The 22,765-nt window shown below is 38.6% G+C and overlaps 1 protein-coding gene across 1 annotated transcript in view; it reads left to right on the forward strand.

The window, feature by feature from the left end:
• The first annotated feature begins 6,285 nt into the window (after positions 1 to 6,285).
• LOC6036591 overlaps positions 6,286 to 22,765 on the forward strand; it is a 116,783-nt gene continuing 100,303 nt past the window's right edge. Inside the window, exons 1-5 of the mRNA XM_038259468.1 lie at positions 6,286 to 6,551; positions 6,935 to 6,964; positions 7,906 to 8,781; positions 9,405 to 10,121; positions 12,263 to 12,364. Of these exons, the coding sequence (XP_038115396.1) occupies positions 6,409 to 6,551; positions 6,935 to 6,964; positions 7,906 to 8,781; positions 9,405 to 10,121; positions 12,263 to 12,364 (1,868 nt within the window). The 5' untranslated portion in view covers positions 6,286 to 6,408. The remainder of the gene's footprint in view (positions 6,552 to 6,934; positions 6,965 to 7,905; positions 8,782 to 9,404; positions 10,122 to 12,262; positions 12,365 to 22,765) is intronic.

Here is a 22,765-nt window from a genome sequence, read left to right on the forward strand (position 1 = left end):
GAGCGAAATATGAGCGCGAGCGCGAGCGTGGAGCAAACGCGAGCTGAACAAATCGGAGCAAACGTGAGCGCGGGCAAACGTGAGCTAGCTCGCGCAGCGCTCCTCCTCACGAATGAGCGAAAAGTGAGCGCTCACGAGCCCGTGAGCGCGTGAGGAACGCAACACTGTGTTCAACCCACAAGGGGAAAAGATAAAAATCAATGTAAATAACTGTTCTTCGCGCGTTTCGCCATTTTTTTTTTTTTGAATCAGCATCTGCTTGTGCTATACGTATATGTGTTTGTGTGTACTGTTGTGTATTTATTACCTTTCAGCATTATCTTCTTTTGACATTCTAGAACGCCGCCCCCGTCACCGGAAGCTTTAAAGCTTCTTCCATCACCTCCCACCTCGTATGGATTTTCGGGTACAAAAAGGGCGGCTTATAAGTGAGCTTTTTTGCCAAGAAGGCAACATGTTAATGCATATGTGTGACTAGAGGGAAGTCGTGTCATTTTATAGGGTTACCAGTTATTGTTTATTCGAAGATCAATGTTTTTGATAATATTCATAAAAATATACACCGATTTATTTCTTTCGCTAAATCGTTGCCTAATTTTATGATTCAACGAATTTTATTGAAAATCGATTCCACCATAAAGCCTCGTAATCGTCTAGGAGGGACGCGTAGACTAATCTGAATCGAAACAATAACGATTCGCGTCGTTTGATTCTCCGCCAAATCCTGCTGCTCCTCCAGTGGGATTTCCCTCCTTCTCGGTTGTAGATACGCCACAACATCAATAACACCACCAACAACAGCCCAGCTGGAGGATTATGCTCCAAGCACACATCAAAATGGCTATTGAAGCGTATTTTTCTCCCAAGGAAGGAGGAGGTTTGGCACCCAGCTGCTTGCATTATGAACGCAGTCAGTTGTTACCATAAAAATGAGTGGCTCACTGTGAATATCTGCAAATTATAGCCGTGAAGAGTGCCATAAAAATCGTTTTTATTTGGCTATTGTTGGTTGTTATGACACGTGCCGGAAATTTACGAAATTTGATCGCCATACTGAAGTCTTTGTAGTCATTCGAAAAAAAAAAACAAAAATATGTTTTGGTTGGTCACTTTTTCGTTTGACACTTTTTTAGTTTGTACCCAGTTGGTTGGTCAAAGTCAAACTAAAAAGTGACGAACTGTCACTTTTTTACACGGCGCTCATGCACACTATCAAAACAAACGTTTGGTCGTGTGTGTAAACCATGTTCGTTTGACAACAATTGTTGTCAAACCATCGGGGTTTGAGTGTATAGTAATTTATGTATACAAAGTTTTAAAGACATCTTTCCATAGCTGAAAAAAAATTAAAAGGGCTAATCCCTTTGGCCAGTTGTCGCATTTGCATCAATTTTCAGGGAGTGACAAGATAGCACTGCAAGATTGAAACTACTTTTATATGTAAAGTGACAAAAATGCAGGGAGTTTTTTCGGATTTCGTTGAATATCTCAGAATTGAAATCGAATTTTGGGGATCTGTGAAGGTCAAAATGTGAGGCATTGTGAGCTGCACAAAATGGCGTTCTTAACTCAATTTGTCCCAAATTTGGCCCAAAATGCACGTAAGACAAGTTAGCACGACGGCAACGAGCTGTGAATTGTGGTTTTGTTTTGAAACGAACACGGATAACATTCGAGGTCACCCCGCGGGGACAAAACCCTTAAAGATGCCTAAAACTCAGAAACTTTAGTCATCTCAAGCAAAAACAATCAAAATGATAGCATCTTCTCGATTTGACGATTCCATCTGCCAAAATTAAATTCTTGTTCGACTTCGGCTAAACCTTTGGAACGAGAGAGGAATTTTGTTGGCATTTTGGTGAAACCAAAACGATGATGCTTTAGTTGCTGGATTCCAGATCAAATTTGCGAAATTGAGTAGAAAGAAATTCTCAGAAAGAAAGAAAAAAAAACAAGATTTATGAACGCTACGTCCTCCAGCTATTGGCATTTTACCCCTGCTTGGGGACTAAATCCGTAACTTTTAATAACTTAGAATATCTAATCAACTCAAGAACCGTTCCACCGTTCTGTCCTGACCTTTCGTCTGAAACCGCTGAACCGACGACTGAATCTCATCAAAACCGCTCCACGAGTCGAGATTGATCTCTCGCTGTACAACAGCTGTTTGAAGAGCTGGGAAAACTTTGGTTCGTTCGTTTTAATTTCCCGACTTGGCCACTAAAACTGATTGCATCTGTGGGACTGGCTGGCTGGCTGCTGCTGCTGCCGTTTCTTTGAAGGTTGGAAAAGATGCGCTCGGAGTCCGCTGGAGCCACCACAGCTGATGTGGATTCAGTAACGGACATGTCCTTTGCTGCTAGACCACGGGAAAATGTGTAATTTTGCCTCTAGTTAGGTGTATATTTACTATTTTTCGATGTAATGCCACTTTTTCAGTCTGTATTGAAGTAATATTACATCAAAACCTACAGTTAAAACATTTTAAAGAAACAATTTATACAAAATCCATTCCACTGAATGCTCTGTCCACTCATCGATAATCCACTTTGGTGCCCCCCCCCCAAGAGTAGTCCAATAACCATTAAAAAGCTGGCCATTTATCCACAAGCTGAAATAAATTTGGGGGCCGGGGACAAACTCCAGTAAATCACCAGTTGTATTTACAGGCTTTATTTTTCTCTCTCTTATTCGCAGATTCGACGAGAAAAGCTCCCCAGCGGCAAGTGCCTCCCCGTCGCGGTCCCCATCCGCCACCAGCGTAGCTTCCGGCAAGGATAATCCCCCGCCAGTGGAACAAGACAACAATGCCGGTGAACCTGAAGCTAAGGTCGTCGATGGTGAAGCCGAAGCCGATAAATTAGTTACCAACGATGAATCCGGTGAACTCGAGCTCGACTTTCCGCTGCCGGAGATTCCCGTGAAGCACGATCTGGGAACGTCGTCGGACGCCAGCTTTCGGACTGCGACGGACAACGACACTGCGACAACTACGACGACCACCACCGGGGATGATGTGAGGAGATCTCCGAAGGTCTCGAGTAGGAACAAAGACAAATCGGGCGCCGAAGAGATGCACTATCGAAATCCAAACGACCCCAAACCGACGTACCTGTTTGGGGAAAATCTCAAAAAGAATGAAATCTTCCTCAACAAATCGGGCTGGGTGCAGGTCAGCCAGCCTTCGCAACACCCAGGAGGACCCGGCCCGCAGCGAGGGTCGGCCGTCCGGGCCAAATCACTCCAGTCCGAGTTGATGTCCGGTGGGCCAAAGGTCTCCCGGAGGTACATCGAGTACGACGAGAATCGCTACGGCAGGGGAACCAAAATTGAAGATCTCATCAACCGTAACGAAGCCCGACGGAGTCAACTGCAGAAAATCCAAAGACAGGACAATGTGACCATCCTAAAGATCGACCCCCAACATCCGGGCGGTCGTCCGGAATGTCTACCAATCAAACGGAACCTGGCAGACAACTCACCACCTCCGGTAACCCCAATTCTGTCACCACCACCGGCCTTCCAAGACTCCAAGTACAAGACGCGCCTCAGCGATATCAAACCTGGCACCAGGATCTTCCTGTCCGTCGTGGACAACGAGAACCGCAACCCCAAAGGAATGGTCTTCTCGCGCAGCTTCGAGTACGACCTCCGGCAACGGTACGCAGCCGGATCTTCCTCCCAACACCAAAACCCCCCGCAACAACAACAACAAACGCAAAAGCAATCCTACTCGGACTTTTCCAAAAGTTTCGACTTTGAATCGTCCCGCTCAGCGGCCATGCCCAAAACCACGGACCAACCCTTCATCCGGCGGAACCGATCGCCGACCTTCGCCACCCTCACCGGCAACTCGCCCAACTACCTGACCAAAAGGAAAAGCCGAAAGACCCTCGCCAGTCTTCCCCAAGTCCATCCCCGGCACCGGTCTGCCCAACTCCGGTGGGTACGAACCTCTGAAGCGGTTCGGTGACAAGAACAAATCGCTCGACTCGATGATGTCTTCCAGTGGGATGGCGGGAGGAGGAGGTGGCCGTTCGCGGCGGTCACAGTTTTCGACCAAGGCCAACTCGACGCCCGGGCTGCCCACGTACGGAAGCAGCTTCCGGTCCGATTCGGTGGGCAACACGCGGCTCAACTCCTGTGATAGTGGAGCGAGATCGGGTGAGTAGTTTGGAACTTGCAAAATATTTTAAATTAAAAAAAAACGAAAATACTAAAACACTAAAATACTAAAATACTAAAATACTAAAATACTAAAATACTAAAATACTAAAATACTAAAATACTAAAATACTAAAATACTAAAATACTAAAATACTAAAATACTAAAATACTAAAATACTAAAATACTAAAATACTAAAATACTAAAATACTAAAATACTAAAATACTAAAATACTAAAATACTAAAATACTAAAATACTAAAATACTAAAATACTAAAATACTAAAATACAAAAATACAAAAATACTAAAATACTAAAATACTAAAATACTGAAATACTAAAATACTAAAATACTAAAATACTAAAATACTAAAATACTAAAATACTAAAATACTAAAATACTAAAATACTAAAATACTGAATACTAAAATACTAAAATACTAAAATACTAAAATTCTAAAATACTAAAATACTAAAAAACTAAAATACTAAAATACTAAAATACTAAAATACTAAAATACTAAAATACTAAAATACTAAAATACTAATATACTAAAATACTAAAATACTAAAATACTAAAATATTAAAATACTAAAATACTAAAATACTAAAATACTAAAATACTAAAATACTAAAATACTAAAATACTAAAATACTAAAATACTAAAATACTAAAATACTAAAATACTAAAATACTAAAATACTAAAATACTAAAATACTAAAATACTAAAATACTAAAATACTAAAATACTAAAATACTAAAATACTAAAATACTAAAATACTAAAATATTAAAATACTAAAATACTAAAATACTAAAATACTAAAATACTAAAATACTAAAATACTAAAATACTAAAATACTAAAATACTAAAATACTAAAATACTAAAATACTAAAATACTCAAATACTAAAATACTAAAATACTAAAATACTAAAATACTAAAATACTAAAATACTAAAATACTAAAATACTAAAATACTAAAATACTAAAATACTAAAATACTAAAATACTAAAATACTAAAATACTAAAATACTAAAATACTAAAATACTAAAATACTAAAATACTAAAATACTAAAATACTAAAATACTAAAATACTAAAATACTAAAATACTAAAATACTAAAATACTAAAATACTAAAATACTAAAATACTAAAATACTAAAATACTAAAATACTAAAATACTAAAATACTAAAATACTAAAATACTAAAATACTAAAATACTAAAATACTAAAATACTAAAATACTAAAATACTGAAATACTAAAATACTAAAATACTAAAATACTAAAATACTAAAATACTAAAATACTAAAATACTAAAATACTAAAATACTAAAATACTAAAATACTAAAATACTAAAATACTAAAATACTAAAATACTAAAATACTAAAATACTAAAATACTAAAATACTAAAATACTAAAATACTAAAATACTAAAATACTAAAATACTAAAATACTAAAATACTAAAATACTAAAATACTAAAATACTAAAATACTAAAATACTAAAATACTTAAATACTAAAATACTAAAATACTAAAATACTAAAATACTAAAATACTAAAATACTAAAATACTAAAATACTTAAATACTTAAATACTAAAATACGAAAATACTAAAATACTAAAATACTAAAATACTAAAATACTAAAATACGTTAAACAAAAAAAAGCTAAATAATAAAATAAAAAAAATCTTAAATTTATAATTTCAAGATTGTCGAAAATTCAAAAACTCATCATATCTCTCCAGATTACTCCAACGACGGCGTCGAAGACGACGACGACGACGAAGAGGACGTCAGCGAGGACCAGTCCTCCTCGCTGGCGCTCAGCTACAAATCAACCACCTCGTACATGAACCAAATGAAGGGCCGAGCAGCTGCGGCCGCCATGTACAGCTCCAGTCAACAGCAACAACAACAACTTCAGCAACAGCTATCCGGTTCCGGCAACACGTTAACGGCTCACGCCGCCCTGAAGCCGCAACGCTCGCTCACTCCGGAACGGCTGTACGACAACGACGACTACGAAAGCATGCGAAATCTGAAGAAACAACGCTCGCTAACGCCGGAAAAGCGGTCCCGAACGCCGGACGATCGACCTCGAAGGCGGCCACCGCACGTGGCAAGGGTGAAATCAACAGCTCGCAGTCATCGCTGGTCTCACGGCAAAGTTCCGGCTCGAGAAGCAGCACGCTGGAGCGACGGTACGACGAGGCTTGCATGAGTCGAAGTACGTCGAGCTCTAGTTACAGCGGTGACGAAGCTCACACCTCGTCATACCGAAGGAGTCAGCTGAGGGGAGGTTCCGGAGCGAATTTGCGGCCAGGGAATGTCGGTGGAGATTACAAAATTCGAAGATCGAGGTAAGACCCGTTGCATCGTATATTTATGGTGTGTGTTAGTGTGATGCTTGCTTCTTCCCGAAACCATCTGAGTGTCGTTGTCACCAATACATCAAAAACCAATGTTTCGATTGTTCTCTCTCATCCATACAAGCGCATTTCGTGTTCGCATTCTGCATTTACCCCCACATATATGCCTATTGCTCATGCCGACCCAAATCGATGTCTAAAGTTAACCACCCGAAAGTCTCGAAAAAAAAATCAAATAAAATCTTTTTTCTCAAATTCTTTTTGTCTTACCAGAAACCACAAAAAAAAAACAATCTAAATGTTTTCAAAAACAGCTCGTGAAACAAGAACAATAACCAAAGTCAACACACCTACCACCCAATTCTTTCTTGCAGCAACCATTGTTTGGCAGACATTATGTGTGTGTAAGTGAGAGAGACTCAGAGAGGGCCGACCGAAACACAGCGCATCGAAATTCACGCACACGCACGCACGCACGCACGAATGTGAAACGACGACAGCAACCAGTGACGAACGCAACCGCACGCACAAAAAAACAATTGGCTCCACGCGCTCGTGTGTGTGTGATCACATTCTCGTGTGGTTTTCGTCACCACTAATATTGGAAATGTTTTAATTTGTTAACCAAAAATCAAAACAAAGCACACATTCATGATTCCATTTCCCTTGAATCCTCGTTTGCGTTTAAAATTACTGAATGGAATTATTGAAAGACGTCAATATTATTTAATTGACTGATTCGAGCATACTAAAAACAGTTTGAATAACATTTAAAATATAAATATTATTTTAAAACGCATCGATACATGCAAAAATAGTTTTGTATAAATGAACATTTAAATTCAAGCATTTATAATATTTTTTTTAACATTTCAACAAAGTTTATGCATAATGATTTACAATTAAAATTGAAGGGCACTAAATTAGCACAAAATTCTTATCCTTTTTTTAAATATGTCTTGTGAATTAGACTTGAGCAGACCGAAACATCATCGCTTCAAAATTTCTTTTTGTCCCAATCACCCCATCCCATCAGCACCTCATTAATCTGGCTACCAAAATTCAAAATTTTAGTCCGGTAAAGCTAACGTTCTTCAAGCAACGCAACCCGCAACGTAAACCACTACACTCCACTCACTCCGTAGAACTTAGAACCTAGAACGCGCCGTCGCGCCGTGGTAGTATAACCTTCCTGCACATCTCAGCTTGGCCAGCCTGAACCTAACCTGAAAATCAAACAAAGATCGCGCCAACTCTTCCAATATCTTCCCGACAACACACACACACACACCAAGCACTAAGCACCTCTCTTTTTTCCTTCTTCCACCCTATCTCTAATCCGTAGATCCCTGCAGCTGTCGGAACGTTCCCCAAGTCGGCAACTTCTCCAGCAACAGCAACCAGGTCAGCCGCACAAGGTCGTAGTGCGGCTTGGCAACGTGCCTAAAGAGCGGCCGGCGTACCCTGGCGGTGCGAGGAATCCGCCCAAGTTCCGGGTGTCACCGAACTCCACGCTGGACCGACTCCGACGCGAGACGGCTTCGCACGCCATGCACGCCGGTCAGGTCGACGTGGTGGACAACAAGACGAGCAAAAGCTTCGACAACAACAACTACGGAGTGTACGAGTACGCGGACTTTGACAAGAGCAAATCGTTCGACGAAAACTACATTCTGGACGATCGGGAGAAGCAGCGAGCGTACGTCGCGACGGAAGGTCGATCGTATAGCCATGATCGCGTGTTCGGATCAACGGGGACCTCATCGAGTAACGAGTACAGCCAGTCTTCGTCGTCGCGAAACAGAACTAGTCCGCAAAGTTACGGGGCGCGGTTGTACGACCACGAGCTACAACAGTATTCGGAGTTGGGCCGAAAAGCCGCCATGAGTCGATCGCCGATCATCGGGGGTTACAGTGGACGAAACAGAGGAGGAACTGCTAGGGATCGCTCACCCGTACCTGGATCCGCCAAGTTAACGCAACAGCACGGTAGCTTCCAGAAGGACTTGATGTACGCGGGAATGAGAAGTCTTGGAACGCCAGACTCGGAGTACGACGATCGGACGACGACGACGCCGGATGATCCCGCGGCAGCGGCAGCCTTCAAGGAGGCCGAACTGGTCAAGAAGTTTCTGTACGCCGCCAAGAACAAGCAAATGCAAAGAGAGTCCGGAGGACGTGGGGTGGTGGTACCTCCGGCCGGAACGCCCACCTCTGGAAGGTATTGAAATCTCCTACTCTTCTAGAAAAAAAAACGAAACTACTAAAAAATCGAGCTAAATTGAGATCAAGAACCGGAAGCACACAGGTCACACAGTAGTGTAGTGTTGCGCACCTTAACCTTAACACACTGTCTCTCTCACCCCAAATAAAAAACCCTCCCGGGAACGAATCGGTGAAGCCGGGAAAGCCTAAGCGTACAACTAACAAGACTACTAACAAGGAATTTAAACAACTAGTACGATTAAGAAGCAACTTTTATAACCTTAAAAATACGTAGATTTTACTAAATCAAACAATCAAAACGCACTTGTTATACTGATGTTAACGAAAACCTGTTAATCTTATGGACCTGTTAAAAAAAAACAAACGATGAAGTGATTCAAAAGTGTTCTAAAAAAATCTAAACAAAACAAAAACTATACTAACTCGCTGTGTAGACGCACACACTAACCTGTAGTAAGCAAATTGGTCCCCCACCGCTACCACTACCACCACAACTCACGCTAGTACCAAAAACCCAAAAAAAAAAGACATTGAAGACGCGCGCGCACCCAACAGTCTTCGACCCCGCCCCTCCTTCAATATCTGAACCAAGCTTTTCCCCTTATTCCATATTTTCAGTTGTACCGCTAGTTCCTGTGACTTTTGGCCACACTGTGGCGCGGCCACGACGCCGCAAACGCTGACGGTCGTCGGCCACGGCCAGTTGACAAAGTCGGGTAGTGAGAACTGTTTGAACAGACGAAGTCTCGTGGTTGGTGACATTGTTCCTACCGGTGTTAGTAGTGCAGGTGGTGCTGGTTCAGGTGAAGTGATTGTAATCAGCGGTGGAAGCCGCGGTGCCACGATGGTCCCCGTCAAGGCCAACAGTTACGGGGGCACGAGCGGGCACGCCCCGCTCCGCAAGCAGCAGAACGTCGAAATCCACGACCGGGATCTGCCGGCGGTGCTCGGAACACCGCGCTATCTGTACGGAATGACCTCGGCCAAGGCAAACTCGATAACGTTCCTCGGCGAGCACGAGATGCCGATCACGCGGGATCCGACCCAACAGCTGACCGGCGGCAGCAACAATCGTCAGGACTCGACCACTTCCTCCAGGAGATCCCGCGACGGGAACGGAGGAAGCAGCAACAGTAGCGTGAAAAGCAATAGCAGCAACAACTACAAAGTTAGTCGAAGTCCGAACAACCGCAGGCACGGATCGAACGGAAGTGGTGGCTCGGGATCGGCGGTGGCGTCGTCGGGAAAGGGGGAAGTTGTGGCCGTGGCGGCGGCGTCCACGGCTTCGGTGGAGAAGACTGGCTCTGGAAGCGATGGGCGTGATAGGAAAGCAAGGTGAGTTCAGGTGGGAGGATTTTGGGTATTGTTTCCGTAATAAAGAGGAACAATTTGGCAGGGTAGTTTGCTGGTTGTTGAACAACAGAAATATGCTCACAGCATTTGTCGATGGATGTATAAATGTCACTTCCGGTTCGTAAGCTCTATGTTTGCGTTTAATTCCTTATGCGGTCCAACAAAATGAACACAATTACCAAATCGACCAAAATGGACAAAACAACCAAAATAGCCAAACTACCAAAATGACCAAATTGTCCATAAAGGCTGTAATGACCAACCAAATGGACCAAAATCACCAAAATGGTCAAAACGACCAACATGACCCAAAATTGCCACAAGACCAAAAAGGCCAAAACAACCGAATTACCAAATCGGCCAAAACGACCAAATGACATAAATGGCCAAACGACCTGAATGACCAAATCGACCAAAACGATCAAAATGGCCAAAACAACCAAAATGACCAAATTGTCCATAAAGGCTGAAATGACCAAATCAAATTGCCAAAAATCACCAAAATGTTCAAAACGATCAACATGACCAAAATTGCCACAAGACCAAAATGGCCAGAACAACCAAATGTCCAAACGACCTAAATGACCAAATCGACCAAAATGGACCAAAATGGCCAAAAATACATAAATGACCAAATGACCAAACGACCTAAATGACTAAATCGACCAAAACGGCCAAATCATCCAACATGACCAAAATCACCATAAGGGTCGAAACGAAACATGACCAAAATTGCCACAAGACTAAAATAGCCAAAACAACCAAATCGGTCAAAACGAACAAATGACCAAAATGGCCAAAAATACACAAATGACCAAATGACCAAACGACCTAAATGACTAAATCGACCAAAACGGCCAAATCATCCAACATGACCAAATTGGCCAAAATCACCAAAATGGCCAAAACGACTAACATGATTAAAATGGTCAGAAGACCAACATGGCCAAAACGACCGAATGACCAAATCGACAAAAATTACCAATTCAACTAACATGACCAACATGACTAAATTGCCAAAAGACCTAAATGACCAAATCGACCATAATGACCAAAACGACCAAATGAACAAATCGACCAAAATGGGCAAAACGACCAAATGACCAATACGACCAAATCGTTTAAAACGTCAAAAATTACAAAATGACCAAAGCGACAAAAATGTGGTGATTGGTAATCGATTGCTTAGTATAGAGAAAGTAGTATATAATCGCAAGCTGGACTTTATCTGACTTTAATCGTTTGTTTGATAGGAAAACCATGAATAAAAATTGTTATGAAAGCACAAATAAAAAAGTACCTAAAATGTTCATCAATGGGCAAATTACCCTTCAAATCCCTAGCATCAACCGGGACCAACACTGACTGGACCAGGCTCACCTTCATTATTGTTATGTGTGTTGGTCGGTTCACGTTCGCAATCTGATAAGTCGGTCATTATTGCAGGTATCCAATTGGTCATGAAATTAGTAGCTTTCACTATCGAACGAGTGTAGAGCAGCGGTCGGAAATTCTCTCTTTGTTCTACATCCGTAATGACAAAGGAAAGGGTTCACGCTCTAGAATGTGTTTTATAAATTTTGCTGCATTTAATTGAGAAGCTTTGCTTAAAATTGGCTTATTTGAAATTGGTTTTTCGATTTTTTTTTTCATATTTCATGATTGCATTCTGAAATAAATGTTCAGTATTTTAATTAATTTGTTGAGAATGCTTTCCGATACAGGACCATCCTTTATGGGTGGATGGAATTTTTTTTAAAGATTGCATAACATTAGGCGCATATATAATAACAACGTCATCTATTGTATTTTTGTTTTAATTGTATTACGTATTCTTTGCATTGTAAATTATTATTGAAAAAAGATATTCTATTAGGATTTTTTGCCATTTTTGTCTGTGCTCCAGGATATCAGTTTGAAAATGGATCTGTCCGGACAAATTATCGCAGCACTCAATCATTTTGCCAATACTGGGTACAATCACCATCCTTAGATTTCGGAGTATTTCCGTTGAGTTTCCCTTTCCCCAATACCATCCACTCACTCACTGACAGTAATCTATTTTCATCTCTTTCCTTCCATTCACTCTTTTTTCTCGTTTTCGATATCGAACCCAACCGAAGCAGCAAACCATACTCGATGAGGCCCCGTTCGGCGTCTATCAAGCGGAAGTTCGAGATGAAGCTCAAAAGTCGCTCGCTGCCAAAGTCCTTCATGCGCCACAGGTGAGTGTTTGCTTTTAGATTATTATCAGCCTCTGTGTTAGCACGTGCAGGACGGATGAAGCCAAACGGAAATTTCCGCGCGTTTTTCCCACTCTTTGATCTCCTGATAGCACCTGATGGGAACTATTTGGAAAAATATTTATGAAACCTACACGAATCGAAGGATCACAGAACATTATCGATTGCTTAAAGCAGTGGAAGTTGCATAACGTTAGGCGCATTCGTTTGAACTTAGCGCCATCTGTTGACTTTTGAAGTTTGCTCCGTTGCACCTGCGTTAAAAGTTGTTTTTTCTTACAAACACCTTCCCCAAACTGGTCACCTTGTTTGCGTATATCTTTACTCTTATAAATGTTGCAGAAAAACAACTTTCCTGGGCGCAGTAAATAACTCTCCGCTTTAACTAGATTTGTTTTTTTTATGCAAACACCCACTCGTGTTCCACCCACACCTACGCTCGTAATAGAGTGAAAACAAAAAGCATTTACATTTGCATGGTAAGCTGGAAAGCTGTTACCAGTAGTACTACGGTATGAAAGTAGCCGGATTATATTGTACCTTTCTCGGGTTTCTTTAGCTATCACCGCTGCTTTGTAATACCATCAAAGAGGTCCCTTTCCTTAAGGCAGTTTTTGGAGTCAATTGAAAAGGATTTTTAAATATAAAATGTGATTAAGGTTAGTGAATTTCAACAATTTTGCAAACAGCGCGAAATATTAAATTTCCGTGAAATCTCGTGCTTAAAAAAACCCCAAAAAAAACAACTATTTTTAGAAATTTACTAAATTAACTCATATTTTCATTTTTTGCAAAGGTATAATTTTAAAAGAAATCAGATTATTGAAACTTGATTGATTGAAGATGAAATGCATTTTGCTCACATATTTTGGCATGCGTTTTTAGAACATTTTTTTTTATTTTGCCGTTTAATTTTCACGACATTCACAGCAAAAAATCCGATGGTTAAATCGCATGCAAAAGCATGCACATCACCTTTGTGAGCAAAAGCATGTAATATTGTATACGAAAACGTGTACACAAAAAGCATGAACAAAAGAAAAATAAATAAATTTTGCACACCCCAAAAATAACATCTGTAGAGAGTTCTATCTAGATTATCAAGTCCGCGCCCCAACCGTCTCGGCTATCTCAACGTTTTGTAAAAGTTGTGTTCAACGCCGATGTACCAGTAGGTTTCCCGTATGTCGTATACTGAATTAACGTACAGCTACATCGGTGTTGATCCAGGAAATTTCACAGCGGCGATATAGCCGAGAAGGTTGGGGCGTGGACTTGATAACCTAGATAGGACATCTCAACAGATTGATGTTATTTTTGGGGTGTGCAAAATTTGTTTATTTTTCTTTTGTACATGCTTTTTGTGTACACGTTTTCGCATACAATATTACATGCTTTTGCTCACAAAGGTGATGTGCATGCTTTTGCATGCGATTTTACACAGAATTTTTTTTCTGTGTTGATAACTCGGTTTGAGGGTTCAATAGAACTTCTTTTTTTTTGTCAAAATATCTATGATTTTTTGAATTCTTTTTTTTTGACTGTGTTTTGTTTTCTGATTCTATAAAAAATTACAGATCTAAATAAAATTGAATATTTTGCCTTTTGATTTTAAATGATATTTTTCGAAAGGACACGAACACTTTTAAAAATGTGTTTATTTCATTTTTATTTTATATGTCGCAGAAAATTTAAGTTATCATAAAAAATAGAATAACAAGCCATAGTCTCAAAATTGGAATGCAAAAAGTGTTTTAAAATGCATTTTAGATAAGTAAGTTGTTTTGTAATCATGAGTTTTCAGAATATGAAAGATTTGACGAAAACACAAAAAGGACTTTCTGTAATTTTAACCTAAACTGTGAAATGTTATTTAAACATTTTTCATGTTCCGTTAAAAGTAGTGTTTAAAAATTAAGGTTCACGTGAAATGTGCATTTTTTAACGTGTAGAATCGATAAGCCTAATTATGATCGTCAATTTCAAGTTGCAAAAAGAAGGTTCTTTCAGCATGAGTCGTACGTTTCTAGAATGGAATTTTATGTCAAAAATTCATGTATTTAGATCCACCGTTCAAAAATATTTAAAAATGCTAAAGTGTTGAAAATTTCAACTTTTCAGTACCCATTACAGTACTGAAAAGAAGAACTTTTCAGCACTGGTATTGAAAGGTATTAAATTTCCATTCTGTTATTTTTGGTAGGGAAAAGTAGGCCGTTTCGTTTCTCCAGAAGGACAGGAAAAGTTGACAGTTTCACAGCGGAATTGCAAAATAGTAGTTGATGCAACAAGTTGCAAAAGAAGTTTTTTCAGCACGAGTAGTACATGTTATAAATACTAGTGGAATTTTAAGTCAAATAATCGTGTGTTTTGGCAATCAACGGTTTTAATTTAAAAAATGCATAAAAGTATTACTTTTCGAAACAAGTGCTGAAAAGTTCAACTTTTCAGCATTTATTTTGAAAAGGGTTTCTATTCGATTCTGTTATTTTTGGTACAGAAAAGTAGGCTTTTTTGTTGTTCAAAAATGACAGGAAAAGTAAGTAGTTTCACGGTGGAATTGCAAAAATAAATTTAAACGATTCTGTTTAATTTTGAATTAAATTATTTTTTATAAAAGTCTCCAAACAATTTTGTGGGCTGCACAGCAAAAAATCCGATGGTAAAATCGCATGCCAAAGCATGCACATCACCTTCGTCAAAATAAACACTTATTATTACACACTGCATGTACATTTTTGCAAACACAAAAAAAGTTGCAGCCGACGGGATTCAAACCCAGCACCAACAGTACGGACTGGCGCCTTAGCCCACTCGGCCATCAAACCGATGAAAAGTTGTAAGGATTAACGCATATATGAGCTTGACATTTCGGTCAAGTAGGTTTCCCATACTGATGGGCTACATGTTTCAGGGTGTAAAATCACATAAAATTGCATAAAATAATGCAATATTTATTTTACACCCAGGCCTTTTACACGCAGCTGGATTACTACTTTTTTAGCTGTGTGGTCTAACAAAGTGAGTAAGTAAATGTTTGAAATTCTGTATCTTGAGAAGGTATTTTCTGACCGATTTGGTGTCTTCGGCAAAGTTTTAGGCGACTAAATATATTTAGTATATATACATCTTCTGCAGAAAAAAAATCATGCTAATATTACAACTGCGAAGGGTAAATCTTTTATGTCAGAAAAAATGTGCAATTTTACCTCTGAAAATGTATAATTTTATCACTATTCTGGTGTAATGTCACTTTTTCAGTAAAAATTGAGGTAAAATTACATCATAAAAGAGGCAATATTCAACCTTCCAAAATAACAGCTTCCAAATTTACATTATTTTTTACTGTGTGAGCTATAGTTCGTAATGGTACACAGCAAAAAATAATGTAAATTTGGAAGCTGTAATTTTGGAAGGTTGAATATTGCCTTTTTTAAGATGTAATTTTACCTTAATTTAGACTGAAAAAGTGACATTACACCAGAAAAGTGGTAAAATTACACATTTCCAGAGGTAAAATTACACCTTTTTTCTGACATAAAAGATGTACCCCTTCCCAGATGTAATATTACCACGATTTTTTTTTTCTGTGTACAAAATCTGGTTCAGGAGATATGATTTTTTGAAAAAATAGTGCCGTTTGGAAAATTACGAGAACCTGGACAAAAAATATATTTTTTGCAGCAAAATAAAATTTACAATCGAAAAGCGCTTCACAATTTTTTGAAACACATTATCATTTTCACATTAAAGCTACTTTTTGGTATACATTTTGGATTTCATTTCAGGGTTTGCATTTGCATACTTCTTGAAAGAAAATCAACCCTGTAGGCTGTATCTCAGAGAAGAATAGCCCGTTTTTCGAAATATCAGAGACAAATTTATAGGAAATTTTCTCAGCTTTACAAAAATAGTTGCTTGAGTTTCAAGAAGTATTTTTGAAGGCTAAAAATGAAGTGAATTAAATAATCAAATAACGTTTAAAAAAATTAAACATTACTAAAAAAATAACATATCTTTTTAGTGTAGGATCAAACATGCAATCGAAAAGAACTCTATTGAAATTTTTCATTATAGCCTCTTAAAGTTAGATAATAATAAAAAGAACCAGTTTTTCGATTTAAAAAAAACGTACTTATGAATGTAAATTTCCGAAAAAAAAATTAGACGGTTCGGACAATTTCCTATTATTTTATTCAAGGGCCTCTAATTGCTGAGGTACAGCAGATAAAAGAAAAAGAAACATGGAAGTAAATGTTAAATGTTTACGTCTATGAAATGTTGTGGTCTTAAAAATATGTCTCGAATATTTTCAATTTAAGGCTAACAGGCTTAATATAATTTATGTGTTTTTCTATCCTTACTACTGGAAATATCTACAATCTCTTTGATTTGAATTATATCAAAACAGAGTCGAACCAATCATTTTTAATGTTCTTTGTTATCGAGAAATACCACCCCGCCGTGCCACCTCTGTCGCCCGATGCTATGCTGTACCACGAAGCTTAAAAGCTCATGCTGCCGCAACATTATCAAAGCACATGTTTCGACCAAACTATCCCACAAACACACTGACACTCATGCGAAAAGAGCTTCTCGTCTCCAGCAGTTTAATAACTCACAGCTAGATGTCGCCCCGGAAAAGCTCGTCTAAGCTTTTGCTCTCTAAACCACCGAGCTCACTAACACGACTAAACATAAACGTGCAGGTGTGTTGGTGATAGGGTAGTTGCACCTAACGTCGGTCGAATGATTTTTGTTGAGGTTAGGTTTGCATGCTAGGCAGAAAAGTTAGTTCATTTTAAATTGTTTAACACAAAAATAAGTTGTTTTTGAGGTTTTTTGTTACAATATGGTAAAACATTTTAGGAACTAATTTTAAAAAGCAATGATTTAAAACTAATTTGTTTTAAATTTATGCGTGAAGTCTCTTATTTCAATGAAAAAATAAATAACAATTTTGTTCTAGAACAGCTGTTCACCCCAAAACCAGCTTTTTTCTTATCCACTGTGTCATCACCTTAAAACTCTCTCTCTCTCGATCTCCGGGCTCTCTCGTCGGCGGCGTTTTCGCCCCCTTTTGTGCACTCTCTGTTTTTGTTGGATTTCGTCGTTCGTACACTCTCCCATATTCAATGTTCCGTCAGTTGCTAGATCGTCCATCGCCGCCGGGGTTCCCCACAAACGCCAACTTTGTTTCAGTTGTGGCGGTTTAGTTTGCATCTTGATTCAAATCCGTCGAGAGGTGGCCGCGGCGACGTCTTAGTAGCCGTTGGAAAGATTCGCCGCGCGCGCTTTGAATTAGTGACTGACTGATTAGTGGCAATAAATTTGGACGTTTAGTCCTTTGATGTGGCGCCAAATTTTGAACGTAAGGACTTTTGGGCGTAGTGTGCGTGTGAGAACGAGGTGGGAAGGAAGAGAAAAGAGAGGAAGCAGTGCGTGTGGTTGTGCAATGGGCTGTACGGCACGAAAGGAAGGATGAAGCAGTGTTGTGAAGAAGCCGGCTGCTAATGTTTCGCGTGTAATGGGATGTGGTGAGAAGCAGGAAGAGGAGAGGCATGAAATTCTCCGGATTCGTGTAACGTAATTCAACGTGGGTTATTTACGGGCTATTTTTAGAAAAGTATATGAAAATCAAAAGTAAAAATACAAGTTTTGTTAAATTTTGTAAATGCACATGAAATTTTCATCTTCAAAACTAACAGTGTATAAGTGCAAGCTGCAACGCAAAATTGCAGCAAATACACGCACAAAGAAAAGAGTGCAAAAAATAATACAAAAATAAGTGCAACAGATGTGACCAAAAACAACCCGTCAAGATCCTGTTTTTCACGAGGCCGGCAGCTGCTTATTTTTTTGTCGGCCTCCTCAAGTGGCCGGTCTCTGCAGATGCGTTTCAGGGCCAACAGGTCTCGGTGGAATGTCCTAGAAACGGCGACGACAACGACGACGGGAATCCAGCTAAAAGGATTAAGTTGCCGCGCGGAAGCAACCTTTAAACGGACCAAGGATGAGGCTGAAAAGGTACGGCGTGTCCAGGGCGGGGGTGTGTCATTTTGTGTTGTTGTTGTCTTAATGTACGCCGAGAAGAGTGACAGTTCTGGGGCGCATTGTGATAAAATATTTAAGGCTGGGCATGTGAGTCGGGATGTGACATCCGGATTAAGTGCGGTTACGATGAATCCCACGTGATTCCGGTTGGAAGAGGGACGATTTCACTCGAGGCTGGGGATTTTGGTTGATGGAAATAGATACCGTAAATGAGTTGTAATTAGCTAATCTATTGCCAATCCATGAGTTTGACAGATCATTTTTGTACCAAAGTGCACCTTTAAACTTGTTTACCTTGATGTGTCAATCCAAATCAAGGTTAGAAACGCCAAGGTGTAAATACTGTCAAATATTGCTTTTGAAATTTGCAATCCTCAATGGTTTACTGCTTTTTAATCATTGGCGAATCAGTCTATTTCGTTAAAATGTTATAATTGACGTAAATTAGATTGTCCGTTCTCAAAGTTGGCTTATTCACAAGGGGGCGTTAAACGAATACTCTTCGTGGTATTTTTATATGGTTTTAGCTTTTCATCTGAACTTTTCAATCAAATTTTGTTCTCAGAAAAGACGAAAGATAAACCACCAGAATTATCCGACTACTAAAAATAGTAACTTCAACGCAACTGAGTCATTCCACTAAATATCGCTAAACGTTCAGCTGGGCTTATTTTTCGCACATCCCAACACCTTCTTTTTCTTTTGTTTGTTTGTTCTCAACCTTAAACATGTGACCTAGAACCTCAACAATGCGTCTTTTTGTCAAACTGACTCAGTCAGATAAACTTTCGGCGAGTTTTGCTCATTTTGTAAATATTTGCGACGAGGAGTTCGATTTTGATGGTACCGCTGAATAAATATTTTTGGAGACAGCTGGAAAATAATAAAAATGAGGGTAGATAAAAACTGGAGCCTAACATTTCAAAAAGGGCACATAACTTTTGTAAACAATAGTGTATCCCTTTCACTCATATGACAGTGTACATAAGGTGTGAAAGGGACACACTCTTGCCTAAAAAAGTTATGTGCCCTAATGAAATGGCATCACGAACTGTAGAGAATCTTAATATCTGTGACAGTGTGTATTTTTCAAGTTAAATTTATTATAAAACTTTTAAAAACTTTTTTTGATATTATGAAAATATCTTATTTTTATTTTTTTTACTATCCAAATAAAACTGTTTTCTTTGTAAACTATGATGCCCTTTGTAAAATTTCAATCTATTTTCAAATATTTTTTAATTCGTCTTGAGATTGCTACTGCTGAAAAATATTTCTTGCAAGTTTTGTAAGAAAAGTGTGCAAATTATTTGTTTCACTTAAAATATTTCATCAACAAGATTGTTATTTATATTTCTTTTCAAAAATCCGTTAACAGTGCACAACAACTATAGCTTTTTGCCACCAATTTTTGTTACACTCATTTTAGTATTTTCAAAACTACACACAATTTTTTTCCGCCTAAACTCAGTGAAGTTTTACTGAATTTTCATCTACTTAAATATCAGTAAACAATTCAGTAATCCAGATTTTACTGAATTCTAAGTTAACTTGCACTTTGACAGATAGTTTAGTTAACGGGTTGCCAAAACAACTGAAATTTCAGCAAAAGAAATGTCAAATTATTTTGCTCAAAAATCAGTAGTTTTTTTGTGTCAGCTTGACAGATCATTTGCTGAAGATTCAACAAAATTTGATGCTGCTTGCCGTAGAAATGTTTCCAGTACTGTTATTTATACATTCATTTCATCAATCCTCCAAACCTAAAAAAACGGGTGGTCAACATCGAGGCATTTGTACTTCACATTGTTCTTACCTTTGCTTCTTAAGATAAAAAAAACACAACACATTTAAAAGAGGATTGAAATTTCAGTTTGCAGTTACTGATTTTTCAGCAATGTTTTTGTTCATTACAGAATTTCAGCAAAAGTGATGATCACTGAATCGCATTCAGTTATTTATTTTTAATTTATTCAATATTTAGGGGAAATATACTCTTTCTAATCAAACACCTATCTTCGTCATATGGAGAGTTTGATGCTCGATTAAAGCTCCAAAAATACTATTTAGGCTCTAAACTTACCAGCAATAGCACCGCCTCGAGTAGGCACGCAAATTTATGCCACTTACTGGCCAAAAAGATCAAATTTATTGCACTTTTGATCATAATTGCTATTTTGCGAGTCCATTTCTCATCATTTTGTTGGCACACACGTCCACAAGCAAGATGAGAGCTTAACTGCTTAACGAAAGTCACCATTAATGTCTTTTAACTTGCGCTAACGTTTTCAAAGCGCTTAAGATATGACATTGCTCCCAACTACGGGCAACATAACGTCATGATTCGAAATCCGGACACTTAGTAGCATATCATTTTTGTTATAGCTGGCAAAAAAACTTGTAAAAAGCTGGAAATGTAGAAATATCTTCAGGACATAGTATAAACAGTCAGTTTCAAGAAAATGCATGCAAAATAGGCCTTTTCTAACTATTTTTCATCAGAATTTCAAAATTAAGATGACTTGTTGTGCTTCGAATCCCGGACACTGATAAAAGCTGATTCGAAATCCGGACACTTTTGCTTCGAATTCCGGACACTCGATTTTACTTATGAATCGCACAAATTTGGACTGAAATGTTAGTGAATGGCATTCTTTAGGTCTCAAATAAGCTATTAACATGAAAACAATCGATAGTTTATTTAAAAATTTGCTAGAATTCAAGGAAATCGAAACCACAAATTTTTGCTTTGTCTTCTCGGTGCTTTGAACGCCTATGAAATATTTCAAGTGAAATGTTTCGCATTTTTGGTAAACTTATAATTTTATTGTATTTAATTGTTTTGGCATTAACTACAGCGTTCAAACAAACTTTAAATGAAAGTTGATGTTGGAATTCATCAAATAACACAGTTTTGACATTCATAATGCGAACTTATATCCAAATTATTGATAAAACATGACGAAGTGTCCGGGTTTCGAAGCGTCCGGGAATTCGAATCATGACGTTATTCTTTTGAACGTTAGTTAGTCGCTCACTTGGAAAATAATTCCGAAACATGTAAATAATTAGCAAGCGCCATAAAAAAACAAACGCGCCAAGTCTTTTGACGTTTGACTTTTGACGAACCATTCCAATCGAAGGCTGAAGAAAACAGAGCGAGAAGCGAAGGCAAATAAAGAACAAAGGGTGGCCACCAACACCACCAGCAGTGAGCCAGTGATGCCAGGAAATTTTCTCTATCAAGTGTTTTAAAGCTTTTTGTAATTGTATTTTGGAAGGTCACATCGGATTTTTTAAAATATATTAATTCATCGATATTTTGAAAAATGTCGATCGTAGCACAAGTGAAATGATGCGTGAAACCTTTTGTGGTATTTCTTGCCTAGAAGTTTTAGAAATCAGGCATGAAATTTGAAATTTTGTTCCGGGAGTTGACTGTTCGTTCACATTAGGCTTTTTAATTTATTTTTCTTTTTTTTTTTTAAATTGGTAGGTAGTGTTTTTGTTGTCGTTTCAAAGTAAGTTTTAATGAAGCACAAAAAAGTGCCTAATATCTCGCCAAAACAAATTTCACATAACTCAGCGGATATTCTTCAAATCAAGTCTGCGGTTTTGGTGCTCAAAACCAGTTTTGCGAGCTCCACTGGCCTCATCCGTTTAACATACATAGTTTGGGGGGGTCGATCTTCCAACTTTGTTTCTGATGCAAAGATTACACGTTAGTTGGATCGAGCAAAAATGGAAAAGAATTGCTTTTACTCTGCTTTTTGTGTGATGTAATAATTATAGTTTCGTTTCGCAGTCGCAGAAAAAGAGCGCACATGTCAAAATATCTGACGTGCAGCGTTTAGGGGCTGCAACTTTACGAATTCCGAGCAAATGTTCTTCACTGCAAGCTGCCCGAGTTCTTGTGAAACCGAATGCCAAAGTACGCCAATGGTCCCCCTTTCTCGAGTAATTTTCGTCATTCCAACCGAGCACGCCGCAATAAAAATCAATCGAAATGCACTTAGGGTATGAAGTGGATGCCGCCAAACGTGAACTCCTCAAGTGGTACTTTTTTGGCAATTTACCAACGGTCAGTTGCTGATCTCTTCTGGGTGGGGGACTGTCCATAAATCATGCTATTAGTTGGTCAATGGTTTACGGACAGCCCCTAATTGTATTCGTTCTCTTCCAACTGAAAAGCAGCAGCATCTTCTGAGCAAGTCAAATGAATCGTTCCCACTAGATTAGCAAACTTAATTGAACGGGCGAACATCAGCGATGGAGGGCACTGACGAGGTTGACCGGGTTGTCCCCGGTGCAATCGAGCATGTAACTAAC

The sequence above is a fragment of the Culex quinquefasciatus genome, chromosome 3, assembly GCF_015732765.1.
Source record: "Culex quinquefasciatus strain JHB chromosome 3, VPISU_Cqui_1.0_pri_paternal, whole genome shotgun sequence".
Lineage (NCBI taxonomy): Eukaryota > Metazoa > Arthropoda > Insecta > Diptera > Culicidae > Culex > Culex quinquefasciatus.